The sequence below is a fragment of the Punica granatum genome, chromosome 4, assembly GCF_007655135.1.
Source record: "Punica granatum isolate Tunisia-2019 chromosome 4, ASM765513v2, whole genome shotgun sequence".
In the NCBI taxonomy this organism is placed as follows: Eukaryota; Viridiplantae; Streptophyta; class Magnoliopsida; order Myrtales; family Lythraceae; genus Punica; species Punica granatum.
Genome location: NC_045130.1, coordinates 30,512,646 through 30,534,319, shown reverse-complemented (window position 1 = coordinate 30,534,319; position 21,674 = coordinate 30,512,646). Strand labels below are relative to the sequence as shown.

The window sequence follows — 21,674 nt, the reverse complement described above, 5'->3', positions numbered from 1 at the left end:
TGAGCGCTTCTAAAATATTGCATACAATCCTCTTGATTCACTTGCACTGATAAAATTCTAACTGGCACCGACATGATCCCACGTACAGCTTCATAAATAATCTCCCCAAAGTCTCCCATTAGAAATTGATTAGTTCATGCCTAGAAAGTCAAGAGAATCGACTCTTTTAGCAATTATAGCCACAACTAGAGCATCAATGTTTGCTGTTTAATCGATTTAATATGGTGGTGCTCGATCCCGACATGAACCCACAAGAACAGACAACTTATCTGTGATGGAAACTGTCCCAGTTTTCAAACCTGTTACAATCATAAATCGATCAAGTTACAGCTTTCCGTGGTCTTTAAGGACCTATGTCGTGGCCTCTTATATCGAGTCCCCCGCGTATTCAGGATCAAAGAAACAAGCATTTGCCAATTTGATTTTGTGAATATATTTTGACATAATCAGTAGTAAACCAGTATCAAGTAACATAGATCAGACTACAAATGGCAACAGCAGAGGAAGAAGCAACCAAATCGGGCTCGAAAAGTCACAAAATATACAGAAGCATGCGATACCTCAGAGAAGTATCAGAAGAATCAAGTTTGGAGCTTGGTTCCGGATGGCCTGTGTTGAGGATGCTTTGGAAGTTCAGCGACCTGAAAAAGAAAATGTAAATTTAACTTCCTGACTTATCAACAGGTATAACGATAAGTATTGCCATTCGCTAGTCCATCTTCAATTCATTCATCCAAAAAAGTCCATCCTCGATTCCAAAGAAAACATGCACTGTGAATTCGAATATGCCTGTCGTGTTAATAGTACCTTTTATGCTATACGGAAGATTGATCGACCTTTTACATAGCTTCTTACAGTCATTTTGCAAGAATTGTAGCACCACAGGCAGCAGGGGCATGCTTTCCCTCTTCGTAAACGAGATTCCCTGTGAGAAAAGTTGCAAGAACTTTCCCCGCTAATCTTCTTCCCATGTAGGCTGAGATGGTCTTCACAAGAGAACAAGGTTCCAAAAGGAGGTTAAGTACGATCACAGCTTAAGACAAGACCCGATGATATGGATTGGCATGTTCAACCTCTATCATCAACTATATGTCTATAAGCAAAAGCATATTGAATAAACGCTTTGCTCCTTGATCAGCTTATCTCTTCAAGTCTCATCATTAATATATATTTAGACTTTTTTCGATCTTTTCTTTTTTAATTTTCATAATTTATTTACAATTTTATTATATGTTTCGAAGGAGACTTACAATTCATTTAGAAATATTAATTGACAAAACTATCCCCAATAATTTATTTATTATTTATTTCTCATGTTTTTTACTATAAAAGCATAAATTCAACATCAACTAAAAATAAAAAAGGCCAAATCCCCGCGCGTAACTTATGAAGAACTATTTTTGATGTTTAAGTTGAGGATTCTTTTTCAACAATATCTCTCAAAGATCGTTAAATGTTAAATCGTCGGATTTTTCCTTTTTTCCCGGTGGGAGAAGCTCTGGATTTTCAAATGAAAGATATGTGACGATAACACATTCACTTCCACCTTTAGATTTACTTCTACTATGCTTATCTTTTACATTTTTACAACTGGATATTTAAAAATATAAGGCCAAAACATTTAATTTTTTTAATTTTCTCTCTTTTTTGTGATAAAAAGGTAATAATCGAAATAACTTAAAAACATATATGATAGGTGTGTATTATATTATTTCATAAGAATTGCATGTCTTTGATTTTCTTTTTCTAATTCGCTAAGTAGAATGCATCTCATTACTGACCATGCTATATCATCAAATTCAATTTAATCTATATCAACATTATTATTTGTATATAAATTCATTTTGATCCATTGTTTTCTTAATCATTTCACATATTGCCTATTGTTCCAAAAAATCTTGTATGTTATAAAATTTATACACAGTAAATATGTACTCAATCTTATTGGACCAAGCATTCACAATATTGTAGTTTAATATTTTCATGTCATTTTTAAAATCTTGCATTATTTGAGTCTGAGGATACACTAAAATCAAGAAATATTTTGCATTATTTATGATAAAAAAGAATATGAACTAAAATATACTGGAGCACAATTGAGAACGAAAATATTCAGAAAAAAGTCTATAATATTGTAATGCTGGTAAAAATATATAAATATAACCAATATCAAAATTATTGTAATATAATATTTTTGGGTAATATATGGAAAGTACTCTTTCCAAAATTATTTTGGACGACAAAAGTGGAAGGACGAGAAAAATGATAAAGACTATAAACTAATAAGAAGAAAATTTTCAAAGGACATAAATATAATGAAATCTTTTGGAAAGTTATATATGAACCACTTGGATTTATTTTTGTTTGTTATACTTGAAATGGGATTAGTTTAATGATTTCAAAGAGTTGCTTGATACACAATATACTATTTCCAGGTAAATTGGTACACTTGTTAGTTGGAAGTATTTAGAAAAGATATTTTAATAATGGGGTAAAACACACAAATATATATAGTAAAATAAAATAATTACAATTTAACTTTTTTTTAAATCATAAATAGAACGTGGCTTTGTTTTGAAATTTATTTTTAGGAAGATGTACTTGGAAAAGGAGAAAAATATATGAGGATTGTAATCAAGCATATTAAAAAGATTAGATTTAAATAACATACATTAGTTTAAATAGTTTGATACTTATTCCCTTTAAATAAGGTCTCAAGTTTGAATCTTGTGAATGGAAAATTACACGTTAAGATTTGAGAGAGCTTTACCTTTTAGTGAGCCGTCCGAACTGAATTAGTCGGGCTCATTGGATTTTCAGATATTCGGGTGCACATTACATTGATTAAAGTAAAAAACTACGTTAATTCGATTTTTTTTTTGTATATATAACAAATTTGAGGGGAAAAAAAAGGAGAATGGGAACACGTTTCATCATAAGATTGACACGGACCTGTTTTCATTTCTTCGTATAATGTGTAATTGCGGTCCATCTATCTTCCCTCTGTCTATATTAGATGAATTTTTGTGCTTTGCTCCTGATCAGCTTATCTCTTCAAGTCTCATCATTAATATATATTTAGACTTTTTTCAATCTTTTCTTCTTGAATTTTCATAATTTATTTACAATTTTATTATATGTTTCGAAGGAGACTTACAATTCATTTAGAAATATTAATTGATAAAACTACTCCAATAATTTTTTTTATTATTTCTCATGTTTTGTGCTATAAAATTATAAATTCAACATCAACTAAAAATAAAAAAAGTCCAAATCCCCGCGCATGGCTAATGAAGAACTATTTTTGACGATGAAGTTGAGGATTCTTTTTAACAATATCTCTCAAAGATAGTTAAATGTTAAATCGTCAGATTTGTCCTTTTTTCCCGGTGGGAGAAGCTCCGGATTTTCAAATGAAAGATATGTGACAACGACACATTCACTTCCACCTTTAGATTTACTTCTACTATACTTATCTTTTACAATTTTACAACTAGATATTTAAAAATATAAAGCCAAAACATTAATTTTTTTAAAATTTTCTCTCTTGTTTCTGATAAAAAGGTAATAATCGAAGTAACTTAAAAACATATATGATAGGTGCGTATTATATTATTTCATAAGAATTGCATGTCTTTGATTTTCTTTTTCTAATTCGATAAGTAGAATCCATTGTTTTCTTAATCATTTCACATATTGCCTATTGTTCCAAAAAATCTTGTATGTTATAAAATTTATACACAATAAATATGTACTCAATCTAATTGGACCAATAAAGCTAATACAAAAATTTGCCAACTTTAGAGTTATCCGCACGTACCATGAAGCTAATACTGTCACGGGTTTCATCGCCCAACTAGCTCGGGATAACTTATCTAATTCCTATGATGTAGTTCATTTTGGTACCCCTCCTGTTGGGGTCCTTGATCTTTTGTTTGCTGATGTTGCTAGTGTCCCTAACACTCGCCTTGTTACTTATAACCGAGACTGTTCAAACAATTTTGACTAATTAATATATTGCTATCCTTTACTACCAAAAAAAAAAACTATATATTTATTCTATGGATACCTTACTGGGGGTAACATTTTGGGTTCTATCTAGAAACTTTAAATAAAAAAAAACGAAAGAAAAAAAAGAGAAAAAGATACTTATTTTATTTCCAATGAAGAGTGCAATGTATTCAAGAAATAAATAGTAAAAATAGTAAAAACGTCAATCATATTTTAATGTGGATTCTCATTTATTACTTTTACAGTGTTGAGCCATTTACGATAGTTCACGGCTCGCCATCGAGTTAACTATCTATGGAATGCTTTTAAATTCAATTCCTATCAATTTCACAGGCAGGGAATTTGAAGCATTATGGGTACAAAAGTTTACTGAAAGAAGAAAGCACATCAAATGAGTGTACGCAAAAGCAACGATCGGTCTATTTGTAAACAGTTAATTTCAAACAATTGGCCTTATCTCTTATTTTCATTATTTTGATCCAGTTGGAAAATGGGGGGTGGAAGTTGATTTGTTTTCTGTTTTATAAAATGGTTATATCCCTTCCAAATTTTCCCAATTGGAGGGTATTAGAAGCTGTACACTAAATCTGCAATGTCACGGCACAATTGATAAACTGCCTTATCAGTAAGCAAATTTTACCTACACTGCAAGAATTAAAAATTCACTTGATACCAAATAAGAATTAGTCTTAAAAAAAAATGTAAAAATGCCTAAGTATTTTATTATAAATAGAGAACGAGTCTCATTATTTAATTATTTTTTTTTTATGGTATACGAGGTATTTTCAATCTATTACTAAGACTAATCACCGAGTGCAACAGTTGGGTTTTGATCACTTAGTACTACCAAGCCCTACATTGCGAATAAAATTCACTTATTAACAATGCAGTTTGTCAATTGTATTACACTTAGTGATTAGTACCAATATTTTTAACATTGCAAAATTGAGCGCTTCTAAAATATTGCATACAATCCTCTTGATTCACTTGCACTGATAAAATTCTAACTGGCACCGACATGATCCCACGTACAGCTTCATAAATAATCTCCCCAAAGTCTCCCATTAGAAATTGATTAGTTCATGCCTAGAAAGTCAAGAGAATCGACTCTTTTAGCAATTATAGCCACAACTAGAGCATCAATGTTTGCTGTTTAATCGATTTAATATGGTGGTGCTCGATCCCGACATGAACCCACAAGAACAGACAACTTATCTGTGATGGAAACTGTCCCAGTTTTCAAACCTGTTACAATCATAAATCGATCAAGTTACAGCTTTCCGTGGTCTTTAAGGACCTATGTCGTGGCCTCTTATATCGAGTCCCCCGCGTATTCAGGATCAAAGAAACAAGCATTTGCCAATTTGATTTTGTGAATATATTTTGACATAATCAGTAGTAAACCAGTATCAAGTAACATAGATCAGACTACAAATGGCAACAGCAGAGGAAGAAGCAACCAAATCGGGCTCGAAAAGTCACAAAATATACAGAAGCATGCGATACCTCAGAGAAGTATCAGAAGAATCAAGTTTGGAGCTTGGTTCCGGATGGCCTGTGTTGAGGATGCTTTGGAAGTTCAGCGACCTGAAAAAGAAAATGTAAATTTAACTTCCTGACTTATCAACAGGTATAACGATAAGTATTGCCATTCGCTAGTCCATCTTCAATTCATTCATCCAAAAAAGTCCATCCTCGATTCCAAAGAAAACATGCACTGTGAATTCGAATATGCCTGTCGTGTTAATAGTACCTTTTATGCTATACGGAAGATTGATCGACCTTTTACATAGCTTCTTACAGTCATTTTGCAAGAATTGTAGCACCACAGGCAGCAGGGGCATGCTTTCCCTCTTCGTAAACGAGATTCCCTGTGAGAAAAGTTGCAAGAACTTTCCCCGCTAATCTTCTTCCCATGTAGGCTGAGATGGTCTTCACAAGAGAACAAGGTTCCAAAAGGAGGTTAAGTACGATCACAGCTTAAGACAAGACCCGATGATATGGATTGGCATGTTCAACCTCTATCATCAACTATATGTATATAAATTAAAAACTTAACAATATAAATCATATAGATTTTGTAGTTGAGATCTGGCTTCTATTAAAATGCTGGGTTCTCATTGTCCATACCGGATGCTTTATAAATACAGGATAGTTGTCGTCCAGGTAAAATTCTGTGTCAGGATCCCATACAACAATATCAGCATAATTTCCGGTCACAATAGCTCCCTGCAACATAGTCGTCAGAATTCAGTAATATGGACCACCCCGAAGATGACAAACATCCTATAATTACAACCAAACTTATTTGTGATTCCCTTCTTCGTCTAACTTTATGAGCACACGTATTCATTCAGGCACACTAAACTAGGACAGGACTTCAATGCTAGATTCTCATTTTTATTAGACAGATCAGGTGAAGGCCACGGTACAATTAAAACATTAGAGAATTGATAAGTTGTAAATAACCTTTAATCTTTGCCCAGCAAGTTCAGCAGGCCTCTTGCTCCACCAATGAGCCATCTGCTCCAAAGTCAACCCATATTTCCGACCATACGTCCATGTCACAGGAAGAACAAACTGCAGATGTTCACGAACAAACAAATTGATTTTCTAACCTCTGTATCGCATAATTGAAATTCATTTAAGAAGTTCCAGGTCGTCAAGTAATTCTTTTCATCCTGCTGTCTTTTGTTCATTACGTGATTGAATTACTAGTACCATAGGCCGACATAACATATAAGCCTCTTCAAGCATAAAGCCATTCCTTAAAATTACAGAAGAAATCGTAAGGGTCTGCAACATTATATAGCTAACCTGCAAAGAGGAAATGCCACCCCAGGCCCTCAAAAAGTTGCCATCTCTGAGCAGTTTAAGCTCTGGCACTGTCGGTGAATGATCGGAACTTAACATGTCTATCTTTCCAGCCTGAAATTTTAAAGCGCAAATAGATAATAACGTTATGTGGAAGACATGTGAGAGACATATGAGCATTTGAGAATTTGATGTACCATTAGAGCCTCCCACAGCTTCTCTTTATTGGCTGCATCACGAATGGGCGGAGCACATTTGAAGCGTGTATCTCCATCTTGAATATCTTCTGCAGAAAAGGCTAGGTAATGCGGACATGTCTCAACAGTTACACTCTCACCATTCCTTTTGGCTTCCTGAGGAAAAACGGGAAATGGTCATGAGAAGTGATCCTGCTTCATAACATAAAAAAATAAGAAATATTTATAAGGTACCTCAATTAGTTCCAAGGATGAACTTGCATCGGACAAATGAACAACATGGAGATGAGCTCCTTCTGAACGGCCACCGGGTCTTGTGTCCTTTGATACTGTCAAAAGCTCTCTAATAGCTCCCTCTTCCCTGCTTGGCAAAACAGAAGTTTGTAAAGATGGAAAATTCATGTAAAAAAAAAAATTCAAGTAAAAGAACAATCATGCTTTTACTGCACTTTAGGATGTCCCCTATGGGCATTATAGGTTACAAGAATACAAACAAAAAGCTGGAATGGATCCAGACACATAAAAGAGTGGAAACCTTTTAAAATGAAGGCAAGAGTGACCGGTCAACTCCGTTCAACTCCGTTCTCTTAAGGTACCGGTCACTCTTGCCTTCTTTTTACTTATCAAAAGAAGGCAAGAGTGACCGGTACCTTAAGAGAACGGAGTTGAATTAGATGTTAATAGTCAAAATTGAACCTTTACTTTCCTAAAGCGGATAGAATATACTTCATCTATCATAGAAATACAAAAGTAACCAGACTAATAAATGGGATGTTCAGAAGAAGATTCACTGATCATAAATATATAAATGAAATTTGCTCAGTTGCAAGTCAAATGAGAAAAATCTCACATTAAAGGTGGCCTTGACTTGAGATAGGTGTAATAAGATCGCGGATCATCTCCATCAAGGTCTGGCATGCTGATGGAATCCGGTTGTACTTCTGCATGCACAAGTAGCGGTCTCCTGTACTTAGCCAAAACAGACAGTCCCTCCTGCACAAATGATTAATATGTGATAGCTAAGAACAGTCTTTAAATAAACATAAAGAAATGAAAGAAGGCTTCTACAGAACGGACCTTGATGTGGCTAGCATCAGTCATAGGAAAGTCGTCGATTCCTGATGGACACATAAAAGACTACACAACAGAAACATGAACACTGTCATACAGAAAGTTGAATTTATCAAGGAGAGGATAAGTGCCCTCTAAATTATAATGCTTGCAGATAATATTACTTTTAGACCGAGAACACCAGCCTGCAGAAGAGCTTCCAGGGCACTTGAATTATATGCATTATCAGGAACTAGGCCTCCCCAGAAACCTGTTAAATACCAAAGATAAAAGATGCTCATTAGTGACTGTAATGTGATGATAACTCAGATGCTCAGGTGTTGTTTGAGATCCTACCAACATCGACATAGATGTTCTTTTCTGCAGCCTTAATCTGTGACAAAAGGCAGCAAGTATCAAACAAAAGGTTATGCCAACATAACACACCTTTTACGAACTTATACCAGGAATAAAAGTTTTTCCTTGGAGACTGTTAAATATATAGAACTCAATAGATTAGGGATTTAAATGTAAATAGTCTTTAGTTTCTACTCTTTGTGTAAATAACTTCTTAAGTATATAAAGTGAAGTCTGTGGGTGATCCCCACACGATTCTTTTCCCAGTTTCTATTTTGTACATGGTATCAAAGCCGTCCAATGAATCCAATCACGGGGACATCTTCGCGGAGAGGCAATTCAAGCTCCTTTTGCAGGGCCGCCTTGCATTTAGGCTTGCCGGTTTGCAGCGTCTCTAGTGTGTAGTTGTGTAGCCATCAGAGGTCAAGTGGATGTCAAACTCAGGACTCCACTCCCTCGTGTCAATCCCGTTGACAATCCCCCTCAGCTTCCAGTCGTTCTCGTTGATGATGTTGTGTAGACCCCAGCCGCCCTCAGAGGTTTTCAGTTCCCATGCATACCCATGACTCACCGTGACTATACGGTCTGCAGTCTTCAGACCAGCCGCAAAAATGTTGAAATGTTCGCCCCCCACTGGATCATAGAGTTTGAAGAGGTCCATGTAGTGTTCGGGCAAGTCCACACGGAAGAAATCATCCACCGGGCCCCTTCCCTGGTGAGCAATGTTGTGAATCACAAGAACTGATCTGGTGAACTTCATTAAACTGTTGTCTCGATAATGGGCCTTAAGATAGACTGGCAACAACGCAGTGTGCCAATCATTCGCAATGAAAACCAAATTCCCGTCGCCGTAGCAGACACCACCGCAAGGCACGTGCCATGGAACCTCAACAGCTGCCTTGCAAAATAATACCATCCTTTTCAGAATATCCAACTGGTTTCCTCCATATATGTTATTTTCGAGATGACGAAACACATGGGCGTCGATAAAAACAAAATCCACACCATCAATGTAAGCCTGGAAATAAGTTACTTCGATATCCTGGCCATCAACCCTGTATGATTTCCTGATTCCAGTCTCTTGTGGTTCTGCATAGTTACCATGCCGTGGAACCACCACCATAACCTGATGACCTCGACGGGCCAATGCTTTCGGTAAAGAACCGGCAACATCTCCAAGCCCACCTGTTTTAATCCATGGTGCGCATTCTGCAGCAACCAATATAACATTCATCACATTGGTTCCTGCTAATGGAGAAGGTTTTCCATCTTCAACCATTGTATCACTATCACCATTATCAGCACCTAGCTGTGTGGTTGCTTCCTTGGAATCCTCCTCCTCCTTCTCGTCTTTGGGAATGGATATCTCAGGGATACTTGAGACAAAGGGTGGAAGAATATCAGTCTTGACCGAATCTGAGCTAGTAGCATCTTCCGTTGGAGGCTCATATCTCCCGGGAGAAGGAGTGCCATGGGAAGGGAATTCGAATTTTTCCTCATGCACTGCCTCATCAATATCACGAATCCAGTTTATGGTTGCAGGTTCAGATCCTGATGCCTCAGATGAAGCATTGGAAGCTCTTCTGTCGCTTGAAAAGATGTTCTTGCTTTGTTCTTCAAGGCTAGGAACTGAACCATTTCTGTCACTGACATCGCTAGTTGAATCAACTTCAGGACTTGAAAAAGGTTTGTCCTTCTCTCCGACCGAACTTTCATCTTCTGCAAACACAGTGGTGCTATTCCTTATGGACGAAACGAGTTTTCTTCTTGCAGTGATCTGATTAAGGAGTTCCCTCTGCATTGCCAAGACCTTCTTGCTCTTCTCGATGGTGGCCTGAAGCCCGTCCTCCGACGGCACATCATCTCCAAGCCCACCTGTTTTAATCCATGGTCCGCATTCTGCAGCAACCAATATAACATTCATCACATTGGTTCCTGCTAATGGAGAAGGTTTTCCATCTTCAACCATTGTATCACTATCACCATTATCAGCAGCCAGCTGTGTGGTGGCTTCCTTGGAATCCTCCTCCTCCTTCTCGTCTTTGGGAATGGATATCTCAGGGATACTTGAGACAAAGGGTGGAAGAATATCAGTCTTGACCGAATCTGAGCTAGTAGCATCTTCCGTTGGAGGCTCATATCTCCCAGGAGAAGGATAACCCTTTTCAGATGTTGGGCGATATCGCAAACTGGTTGGTAAGCTGAACTATCTCACAGTTACTAGACCAGACATATCTTTTGCAGTGAGTGTTGTCAGTCAGTTCCTAGATTCACCAACTGAAACTCACTAGAATGCTGTAATTCGAATTATGAAGTATCTTAAGGGAGCTCCTGGTAGAGGATTGCTATATCAAAATCGAGGTCATAATGAAGTCGTTGGATATACTGATGCAGATTGGGCCGGTTCAAGATCAGACAGAAGATCCACAACAGGTTACTGTGTATTGTTTGGGGGGAATGTCATTTCCTGGAAGAGTAAGAAGCAAAATGTTGTTGCCCGATCGAGTGCTGAAGCTGAATATAGGGCGATGGCTTTAACCACCTGTGAACTGTTATAGGTGAAGCAATTGCTTGGAGAGTTAGGAGTAGAACAACCTGGTCCTATGAAGTTATTTTATGATAATCAGGCCGCACTACACATTGCATCGAACCCGGTTTTTCATGAGAGGACGAAACATATCGAGGTTGACTGTCATTTTGTTAGAGAGAAGTTGCAATCTCAGGATATTGTGACAGCCTTTGTTAGTTCAAATGATCAATTGGCAGATATTTTTACTAAGGGTCTTAGAGGTCCTTAGATTATATTTGTAACAAGCTGGGCATTCACAATATATATGCTCCAGCTTGAGGGGGTGTGTTAAATATATAGAACTCAATAGATTAGGGATTTAAATGTAAATAGTCTTTAGTTTCTACTCTTTGTGTAAATAACTTCTTAAGTATATAAAGTGAAGTCTGTGGGTGATCCCCACACGATTCTTTTCCCAGTTTCTATTTTGTACAGAGACAAGGGGCTAAACTCTTCAAGTCCATCTTCTCTTACCTTAAGTTCCAGAGTTTCTGTGGAAACAGTTGATGGGAAGTTGTTGAGGGGCATATCAACCAACGTGGTTATACCACCTGTGGAAGCACAAAGTTTCTGCGTCTTAAGCAAAACTCAGAAGGATAGATAACTGTTATGCGGTATTGACAGCTGCCACACAGTTGGTATATATGGCAGAAATTTCTATTCTGCACCATTTGTATACAACAGAAATGTATGGGACTCAAATTTTAAACTTCATTAAATCTGTATTTTTCTTCTTTAGCATTCTGAACTTTTTACCGAAGTATATAGACTGAAATCTGAATAAATAGAAGGTACCAGCAGCAGCTGCTTTAGTCCCAGAGGGAAATCCTTCCCAATCAGACCTTCCAGGATCATCGAGATGTGCATGTCTGTCACAAATGTTATGGATGTTAGGATTGAACAATTCGCGTCCAAAGGCCACACTCTAACAGGAAAACTAAATAAACTTAACAGTGAAATAGCCCCAACTCTAGCAAAATGTTTTTTTTTCCCCCACCCTCGCAGCAATTTAAATTTTAAAAGTTCATATCAAGGAGATAACAATTACAACTGCTTTTCACCAGTTTTTTCCCTTACTTAAATGTCTAGCTTCTATTGGTCTCCGAACAGCATGTGCTGGTCGGTTTTCTAAATAGGACGATATTAGGGAAAGATAGGATGATGAATAACTCACACATCAATCAAACCGGGCATGACAACAGCCTCCCCATAGTCAAGAACCCGCTCTCCCTTGGAAATCCCCTGCCAATCTTCCTCCTTCACCACAGACGTGATGTTCCTTCCTTTCACCTCAACTTCTCAACCGAACACACGAAAGAAATTATAATTACTCAAAGCATCCCTTTTAAAACCAGACTTCCAAAAACCAATGAAACATATATTTATTCGGCCGATGAACTTAAACATCTTAATTGTCAGCTTATATGTGAAAAATAATAAAAAAAATTCAACTTTCGGTGCTTTATCTAATTTACGGGTAAAATCAACAAAATATATTCATCGGATTCCATGTGTCCCGCAGAGCTCTAGAATTTGAAGCAAATAAGTTCCATGAACCTTTCAATCAAAAAACCGATCACGAAGCAGACCTGCGCCAGCGATGACCCCTTCTGGCGTCACAATACGCTTGCTTCTAATCCAGTAATGACTGTACGGAAGGAGGCTGCAGTCATTATGAGAAGTCTGGAGTTTCAAAAAAGAAAAAAAATCAATATCAGCAGCAGGGCAGGACACGCAAATACGATGAACGAAAGCCGATCATGATCGACACTCGACTCTCCGACAAAAAACGAGCGAACGTGGAACATAATAGGAACGAAAGCAGTATTAGAACACCGGAGGACGTCAGGATGAGGTAAGAGAAGGTGGAGATGGATTAAGCAGAGGAGGACAGAGCGACGGACCTTGAAGCCACTGAAGTAGGAATAGAGGAGGAGAGAAGAGAGCAGAGCGAGCAGAGGCAGCACCCTCCACAGCAGACCCTCCATTTCTGCTCCTCTCCGTCGGCAGCTCAGTCTCAGTCTGTCAGTCACACGCCCACTCCTCTCCTCTCTGAACCTTCGCATTCACATTCGTAGTAAATAAATTAATTGAGACGATTGGTTATATATATAGTAAAGAAAGATAATTTTTTAACCCATTTTCTCGTTTGTCTTTTTTTCTGGTAATTTATTTATTTTTATTTTTTATGTCGAAAATTTCTGAATTAATTAATATTACTATTGTTATTGTTATGCAATAAGATTAAGTTAAGGAGATAAAATTTTACATAAGATTACGAAAATAATCTTTCGTATCTGTAATATTAGTAGAGTATTCAAATCATTTTATTTTTCCTTATTTTTTTTAAATAGTGACCAAATCTAAATTTTTATCTCCCAAAGAGAAATTTTCCACGAACATCTTTGGATATATTGTCTTGTCTCGTTTTAATTGAATTTAACTTGATATTAGCAAAGGACATTAGACTGAATATGGATTTTTTTAGCTTTTTTTCCTCATCTTTTAGTGAATAAATAGCGAAAACAAATATTTGAGATCTACATAATAGAAAATATAAAGGTCTAAAAGATGGATGGTGAAATTTGAATGCGCAAACTTTCATTTATTTGAGAAAATTCAAGAAAAAATCATCCATTTTTAAGGCATTTTAAGTTCCTTTTACTTTCTCCCATTTTTCTCTTATTTTATTTAATTTTTACAGTGAAATTTTTATTCGGTATTTTTTCAAGGGATGCAATTATCTTAAGTTTCCTTTCTCTTTTTCGCATTTTTCCTTCTACTTTTTTTTTCGAGTGAAATTTTTATTTTCTATTTCGTTTTATAGCAAAGGCGGAAATAACCAATAAAGACACTTGCTTAAATTCTATTATTGAAAATCAGTTGAAATTATTTTGGATTCCAAAAGAATCTTACTTAGCGTTGCCAAGTTCATGAATCATCCAATTAAATTAAACCATGGAAGGCCAGGATCAATGTTATCAGAACCGAATCGGACATCGAATCGGTCGAGCTATGGGTTCATGGGTTTATGGGTTCAACCGGGAGTTCGATGGGTCGGGCTGCATGTTTAATTATAAAATAAATAAATATTTAATATTTTAAGAAAATAATATAAATATAAGAAAATAGTGAAATCCTCTGGTGATGCAAGAAATCCTCCATATTCTGCTCCGTTCTCACCCGATTGAAATCCTCAGACACTGTAAAATCCAACTCAAAGAAAGATAAAGAGAGAAAGACAAGAGAGGAGAGAGAAAGCTTTGAGATTCTCTCGGCTTTCCTTTCCATTTTCTTCCTTCCTTCCTTCTTTACTTCTTTTGTGCTTCTCAGCTTTCACTACACACTACCCAGAATTGATTCGGTTCTACCAGCTGACCTCTTGCTTAACCAAGATGAGCAGCGAGTCAAGGAAGAGCAATCTCGATGCTCCGGCGTCCAAATCCAACTCCGACAACCGGAAGTCCTCCGCCACTGGCCCCGTCGGCCAAAGAGAAGGAGCTTGCCATTTGAGGGGTTTTGCTATGCTACAATCAAGTGCAAGAAACCTCATCGGAGGCATGGGACATTACAAGCGAGGTTGGCTGAGGGGCCGTGGCTGGCGGCGTTGCCCCACCGTCGCTTTTCTCCACACTCTCTTCCTCTCTCTCGCAATCATTTGCATAAGAAATTTTTTAATTTTCTATTTATTTATAAGATTAAATAATATAATACATTATTAAAGAATTAAAAGAATCACAAATTGAATTAAAAAAATATATTTTTAGTATTTTCTGTCCACCTCTTAGCGGAAGGGGTCTTCATATGTACTTTTAAACTGTTGAGCGTTAGATTGATGTAAAAAATTACTCGATGTAAGATTTGATAGAACATCAATCTCTTAAGGGGCAAATTGTTAGTTTACTCTAACTTTTATGGGAATTCAACTATTCAGATTATGAAGGTCGAACTTCTTGAAGAACAATGTTTCGTACTAATATGAAAAGCTTGTAAAGATTGTTGTATTTCTTGTTCAAAAATTTTTCAACATAAAAAAAGTTTCATACAAGAAAAATGTTGGAGAATGTCTTGCATTAAGCTCGGAATGCAGAAACTTGAAAACCCGAGGCTAGGAAGAAATCAGAAAAAATATTATTTCTTATATTTTCAGAATTTCTTGTAACCTCAGAATGTATTCGTAACATGAAATATCCTATGAAATATTTTATGAGAGATATTATGATATTCTTGGAAATATTATGATATATTCTCTTGTAAGTCTATATATTGGGTCTTGTATAAGTAAAAGGTGTCTCGGTGCCACAGATGAGAGAGAGTCTATAATAATAACGGGTTGATCTTCTTTGAGATTGTTGGAGAAAATTGAGAAATCGGGTTAGACTCTTCTTGAAATTGGGTTTGTAATGGGGCTGGGCTGATAGACATTTCTAAGGGTTGTAAGCTTCGATTTATTTGTTTGGTCTATTCTCCTTCTCTATCCATGAATGCTTCAATTGATTCTAATGATTTTACCACGTATATTTGGTATTTAATTGATTTTATCTATTATCTCATTTTGTATTTTGAACGTCTTGACAAAACAAAAAATCCTCACGTACCAAATGAAAAAGCAATTGTCAAATTCCAGCCCCACTCTCGCCGAGGTGATGGTGGCTAGAATCGGGGCCACCACCGCACCTCCTTTGTTGTTCTCCAAGTTTCAATTAAAAGAAAAAGAATAATAAAAAAAAGGACTGATGGCATATTTTGTTAATCAGAAAAAGTTAGGGGCATTTGGTCCTTTCAGTAATGATCACATCCCTTTCCGGGTTCAATCCTCCCTTCCCCCTGATGTTAGTGGCTAATGTTGCATCCTGACATATTCCAATCCAATCAAATCCTAATCTTGTCGTTACCAAACACTGATCCAGCCCTAATACTGTCCGGTCTCCCTCTAATCATGTCTTCCCTCTAATCCGGGTCTAACAAACATGCATGTAGAGCTTAAAACAAGAGCAATCGGAATCTCAATTTGAAGACGTTATTGAACCTTAAAGGCTTCTCTGCCTCTCATCCAACGCAGATAATGTCCTTCCTTCAGCAAAATGCACATCTCCGGGTTGCCGAGAGGATACCATCTGTTCCTGAAAACGTAACAGATCAGGTTGGTGTCCTGACCTTCCAAGTATCGGACCTAGTATTCGTACTCTTCTGCATAACTTATTCGCTTATGTTTTATTGTCCTCCTGTGCGCTCTTGCTTGGCAAATAAGATTGTGGGAGTCGGACTTGAACAGACAGTTGAGATGACCCCTGCGCATTTTTACGATGAATTCCCCTGTCCATCATGCACGTTCTCATCTTCATATTACGAAAATTCGCCCCTCTGCCAATATTTTTTATTGTTGCTACCTGATATTCATTTTATGAAGTGATTTCATATTTTATCACATGCATAAAATATGAAATCACTTCATAAACTACGATAAGAGAAATAAATTAGAGATTATACAAGAGAAAATTATATTATTTATTTTTTATTGAATTTTTGAGTATCTTAGTAGAGCAGTAAAGTATCATAATTCAATGTTATATTGAAAAGTACGATCAAGTTAATGAATAGAAGCGAGATCGCAGGGTGTGACAAACAAGAATACAAACTGATATTCACTTCAAATGCCGTGTAGGCCGGACGACGTTGATCAGAATATATATAAGAAAGCGAAACCTGTATTTAATAATTAGAACAGGCCATACCTGATGACGCAGTAGCTGGCAATCAATTGCTGCGTAAATACATGAGAACGAAAACTGCATCAAGAAGGGACTTAGTGGCCGCATTCCTTGGCGAAATTGTGATCCGGAGACGTTCTCTGATCTTGCTATGTCCATCAATCTTCAACTCGAGCTTCCAATATTGCTCTGCCGATCTTGTGCCTTCCAGCAACATGATCTCCAGCGCAATTTTCTCTTTTTTATGTGCATGAGATGAGAACTGATGAATGGTCAAGGACGTATAAATACAAAAATTGAGACGGTGGTGAACCTAAAACTGAATTTTATTCGGATATGTAGATCAATGTGGATATATTATCTAGATTTTACAACAATAAAATATCTATACATATATATATATATTTTACGCTTGTAGATAATATTTTAATATTCGAATCCGAATATGAGATCTGATAGTTCTTTTTATTTATTTATTTATTTTCAAGAAACGATCCCGGGCCGAAAATTTGAATCTCTTTAGCAAAAGTAACATAGTAATGAATTTTTTTTTTTCAAATTTTCGCAAAGACTCGCATTATCCAAAAAAATTTCAAATACTAAATTTAATTAGAAGAAAAGGTAATTTCCACCGACAACTCCTTCTTTAACATTAATTACCCTTTTTTTATGCTAACGTGGTAGTCATGTTTTGCTGGCAATAGAGATTTCTCATATCGAAGTCCAATCTCTAATTTCTTGGCTGCAATTCAAGAAATAAAATAAAACTCCAAGAAATGAAAGATGAATCCAATCTGTTGACTGCAAATGTGCCGGACCCAATTTCGGAGATAACAAATCCACGAATATAACCTCGTTTCCACTGCTCGCTCGCACTCCCCAAACCCTAACACAGTAACCCCTACCCTATCTCGTAGCTACCGCCGGCGCGTCCGGCTCTAACTGGGTGCATCCGACTGCGATCATCTTTCCCATGCATTTAAAGATCGTTTCTCCTCTTCTTTCTCGATCAACCGGCATCTCCGCTACTGCTCTTCCACCGCCCACCCTTTTCTTCCACCTCCACCTAACCAACCCATCGTTGATCTACCGCCGCATAGAGGTGCAACCAACCCCGATCTTCTGCCGTCTGAATCCCTCGCAGCTTGGCATCGATCCAATCCACCCCTTGACGTACCAGGCCGACTCAAGCGAGACTCTTCTGGAGCCATTGATGGTCACCAATTTCTCTTCCCTTCCCCAAGTTAAAAACTTCGGCCTCTCGCACGTTCACCATCGACGATTTACCAACGTAATTCGATGCCGTGATCATGTCAATTGTCACGACTCGAAATTTCATCAGAATTTTCCCTAAATTTTCTCGATATACATTATCACATAAACTATTCAAATAAAACCCGCTTTTCATAAACTCCAAAATATATATATATATATATATATAACAAATCCAGTAAGCTCTCACGTGCGCGCGCGCGCGCACACACACATATATATATACATTCTAAAAGAGCCACATCACTAAACCAACTAAACAAAAATTTCGGATCGTAACATATTCAAATACATTCTATACAAAAAGAATACTTATCAAATAATTAAGGTCCCTATATAGTCCTCCGAGCTGATCCCCATCTCAGTAAGCACAAAATTCCAGAGTGAAATAAATTATTATTAACTATATATATATTTTTTAAATGAACAAAGATAATATTTTTTTAAATAACCAAACATTCATATATATAATATTAGCATACTCAAGTCCGTCATTTAATACACCAACACAACATATTATACCATACATATAAATAATAACTAAATTCATTCGTAAACAATCAATTATCTTAATAACCATATAATAATATTAGGATTAACCATTAACTCAGTACCAACTAACACTCATACACTGACTAAATCAAACTTTAGCAAACATGGCTTTCACAGAACAATTTCAGACAATCTCAACAATCATCACATTTACAGCAATCAAACCAAACAAACAATATATAACACAACCAATCAATATAGCTATAGGATCGCATTTTCTCACGACAAGTTAGGACGGTACCGTGACCCCGCGCATCTCATTCATGCCCCATTTTCTATTCCGCCGGGTCCAGCGGTCGTCCGAGCCCCATTTTCTATTTCGCCAGGTCCAGCAATCATTCGGGTCCCATTTTCTATTCCGCCGGGTCCAGCTGCTGTTCGAATCCCATTTTCTATTCCGCCGGGTCCAATGGTCATTCGAGCCCTATTTTCTATTCTGCCGGGTACAGCGGCCATTCGGGCCCTATTTTCTATTCCGCCAAATCCAGCGGTCCAATGGCTATAATCAAGCAATATCAGTATACACAAGCACAATCCAAATCACATTACAATGGTATCACACTATCATCACATACGTCATACATAATCAACATATACAATCACATTGCATATCTCTAGTCAAATAAAACATAAAAGGGCAATATCTCTTAAATCCTTTCACATAACATAGCAAAACCAATTCCTTAATCTATCACAATAATCTTCTTAAATAATTTATATAATTATAATACATCATTTTACAAGGGAATATAGTACTCACATAACATATATGTGTATATATATATATCATTTCACAATGGAATAAAGTACTCACCGATAACTCCAAAAAATAAATCGCCAAGTTCAAGTCTTCGAGATACATGACTTTGGTATACTCCATTCTTGACAGATAATAAATTTAACAAGAAACCAATTTATAAGCATATATCACACCACCAAGTAACTAATCATACTCTTTGACAGTACGTTTATTCCCCTAAAACTTATATATTATATTGCAAACTAGTTCTCCATTTCAATATGACTAGTCTCTAGTATGCTTATCTAGCACTAAAATAATGAAAATAGCACCTCATTAACCCCATGATCTCTTTATAATTTTATCTTAGATAAATCTACAGAATAATGCTTCATGGCATGATGCAAGTTAGTACCGAACCTTTCCTATTACTTAATTCACCATTTGACGTCCTCACAATTAATTCAAAAATATGAAAATATTCCCAAACAAAACCAATTAATCTCGTAACATTTTAAACAGTAAAATGAGCAAATTCATAATAAAATATTAATAATCATTTTCTCCGCTCACTTAATCTCCATTAAAAATCCATTGTCAAGTATAAATAAGAATATGCTTATATATTTCCAACTTAATTTATTCATGAATTTTTCATGATGAGTTTCAACTTAATGAAGATCATTCACACCAAAATAGAAAATCTCAACCCAATCAAGATTAGTGCAAGGCAGGAAACCACCTCTTTAAATCCAAGTTTCCACTCTAGCCATCTCCATGACCTTAAAATTCTAAATCAGAATTTCCTCAAAGTTCAAAACTTAATGAAATCAGTTCTTTGATTATTTAAGCAACAGTCCAGAGAGAATTTATCGTAAGCAGGACAACCTGAATAAGGAAGAAAATTTCTAGTCCACTATCGACCCACAATATAGTCAACACCCCAAAGAGACTTCCAGTGAAATACACAGAGAAAACGTATTGACTAGCTAAGCCATTTCAAGTAACTTACACACTCGAGATACCCTTCCTATTTCCTAATTTATTAAAACAATTAATACTAAATAAAGGAAGGCCTAACAAATGAAAGAAAAAGGCTCGTATATATATATATATATATATATATAGACGTGTATGAACTTACTTATCAGTGTATAACCAACTTATATAATCCATACATATATTAAACTCATTCAAGCTCTTATAATTCTCCCTATTACTTTGCATTAATCTTCCGTCTCAAATGTATTCTAAACTGGGCATTTCTATCATTTCGTTTGATCCAACAATTCACCAACAAAACACGCACATAAATGATCACAAAGAACTCTATCAATGACAAATACACAGCATCCAGTTGCAAATGAAGCAATTGATGCTTGAATTTAAAAGACGAGAAGCCACTGAAGGGTACAAAACAAATCCTCTCTATCTAACACGCTTGCAGAAGAAAGCTTACAATTACAGGGGATTTATCTACAATCATATCGTTGAACAAAAGATCAACAATGGCATTAAATGAGTATGCCCATAGAACTGCGGCAACACTACCATCGATAGAAAATCCAACAGAACATAAATTTATGAACTTCAAATCTATGTTACCTTGAAATGTCAATCCCCCTGCCTTGCAAAACCCTCCCTCCCTCCCGCCCTCTCTCTCTCCTTCATTTCTTTGCTTTCCCAGCTCAAAACAAAGTAAGGAAAGAAAGAAAACAGAAAAAGAATGGTGGTGGAAAAATGGGGTGGTCTCAAGACCATGTGGACCCCATGTGACCATTTCTATCGGTGGAGTGAAGAGATTATTGATAGAAGAGATAGCCAATAAAAGGTTGTGGTAAGCACATGAGGTCGACGTTGAGATCTCCAATAGGATTTTTTAAATTAAGAGCAAACATTTTTTTATTCGATGTGTGCCGCTGTATTCAAAAGCCCAACATGTCCTAAATAATCCAGTTTAAGCCAGATGAATCCACTAAATAAATATTTTATTTTACTTGTACTAGTAATTTATTCTTTTGTTCTCTTCTATATCTTACGTAGACCTCTCTCGAGCGGGCGAGATTGTTCTCAGATTTTTCTGCAAATTCACGAATTCTTATTAGGAAAAGTTATTCTATTTTTTTAATCGTCATAGAATTTGTCGATTTATTCTTTTTTATGTATCCTAATATTCGAAAATTCAACAAATCTCGACTAATCTAATCTGAATAGAGTCGATCTACTGAAGAATAAAACTTTCCCAATCAATTAGATTTTAAAATATTATAGTGGAGATATAATGAACGAGAGTAGTACATGTCTTTTCTTTTTTTCTTTTAATAATTTCTTTGAAAAATGTGAGATTTTAATAATTTATACATATATAATAATGTTTAACTTTTAAAAACATGATTGTAGTT

At 36.2% G+C, this 21,674-nt stretch overlaps 1 protein-coding gene and 1 long non-coding RNA gene across 7 annotated transcripts; both read right to left on the bottom strand.

Moving 5' to 3' along the window:
* Positions 1–7: 7 nt before the first annotated feature.
* LOC116203431 (allantoinase) lies at positions 8–13,081 on the bottom strand. 5 transcript variants are annotated; one of them, XM_031535155.1, is made up of 19 exons: positions 12,903–13,081; positions 12,588–12,681; positions 12,173–12,293; positions 11,794–11,867; positions 11,473–11,549; positions 8,430–8,466; positions 8,258–8,343; positions 8,100–8,159; positions 7,873–8,015; positions 7,257–7,383; positions 7,023–7,178; positions 6,829–6,939; positions 6,481–6,591; positions 6,142–6,240; positions 5,765–5,943; positions 5,518–5,598; positions 808–986; positions 561–641; positions 8–140 (listed from the first exon to the last, which is right to left on the bottom strand). In XM_031535155.1, the coding sequence occupies exons 1-15, from the start codon at positions 13,062–13,064 to the stop codon at positions 5,815–5,817; spliced, it is 1,587 nt and encodes a 528-aa protein (XP_031391015.1). In that variant the 5' UTR covers positions 13,065–13,081; the 3' UTR covers positions 8–140; positions 561–641; positions 808–986; positions 5,518–5,598; positions 5,765–5,814. The 5 variants fall into 5 exon arrangements, with proteins under 5 accessions (XP_031391015.1, XP_031391014.1, XP_031391013.1 ...); XM_031535154.1 differs by lacking the exon at positions 8–140 and adding an exon at positions 158–299; XM_031535153.1 differs by lacking the exon at positions 8–140 and having other exon boundaries at positions 388–641.
* A 2,638-nt stretch (positions 13,082–15,719) lies between these two features.
* Positions 15,720–20,955, bottom strand: LOC116206068. 2 transcript variants are annotated; one of them, XR_004156633.1, is made up of 2 exons: positions 16,734–20,955; positions 15,720–16,388 (listed from the first exon to the last, which is right to left on the bottom strand). It is a non-coding gene; the product is annotated as an uncharacterized LOC116206068 (long non-coding RNA). The 2 variants fall into 2 exon arrangements; XR_004156632.1 differs by having other exon boundaries at positions 15,720–16,456; positions 16,734–20,954.
* Positions 20,956–21,674: the final 719 nt, after the last annotated feature.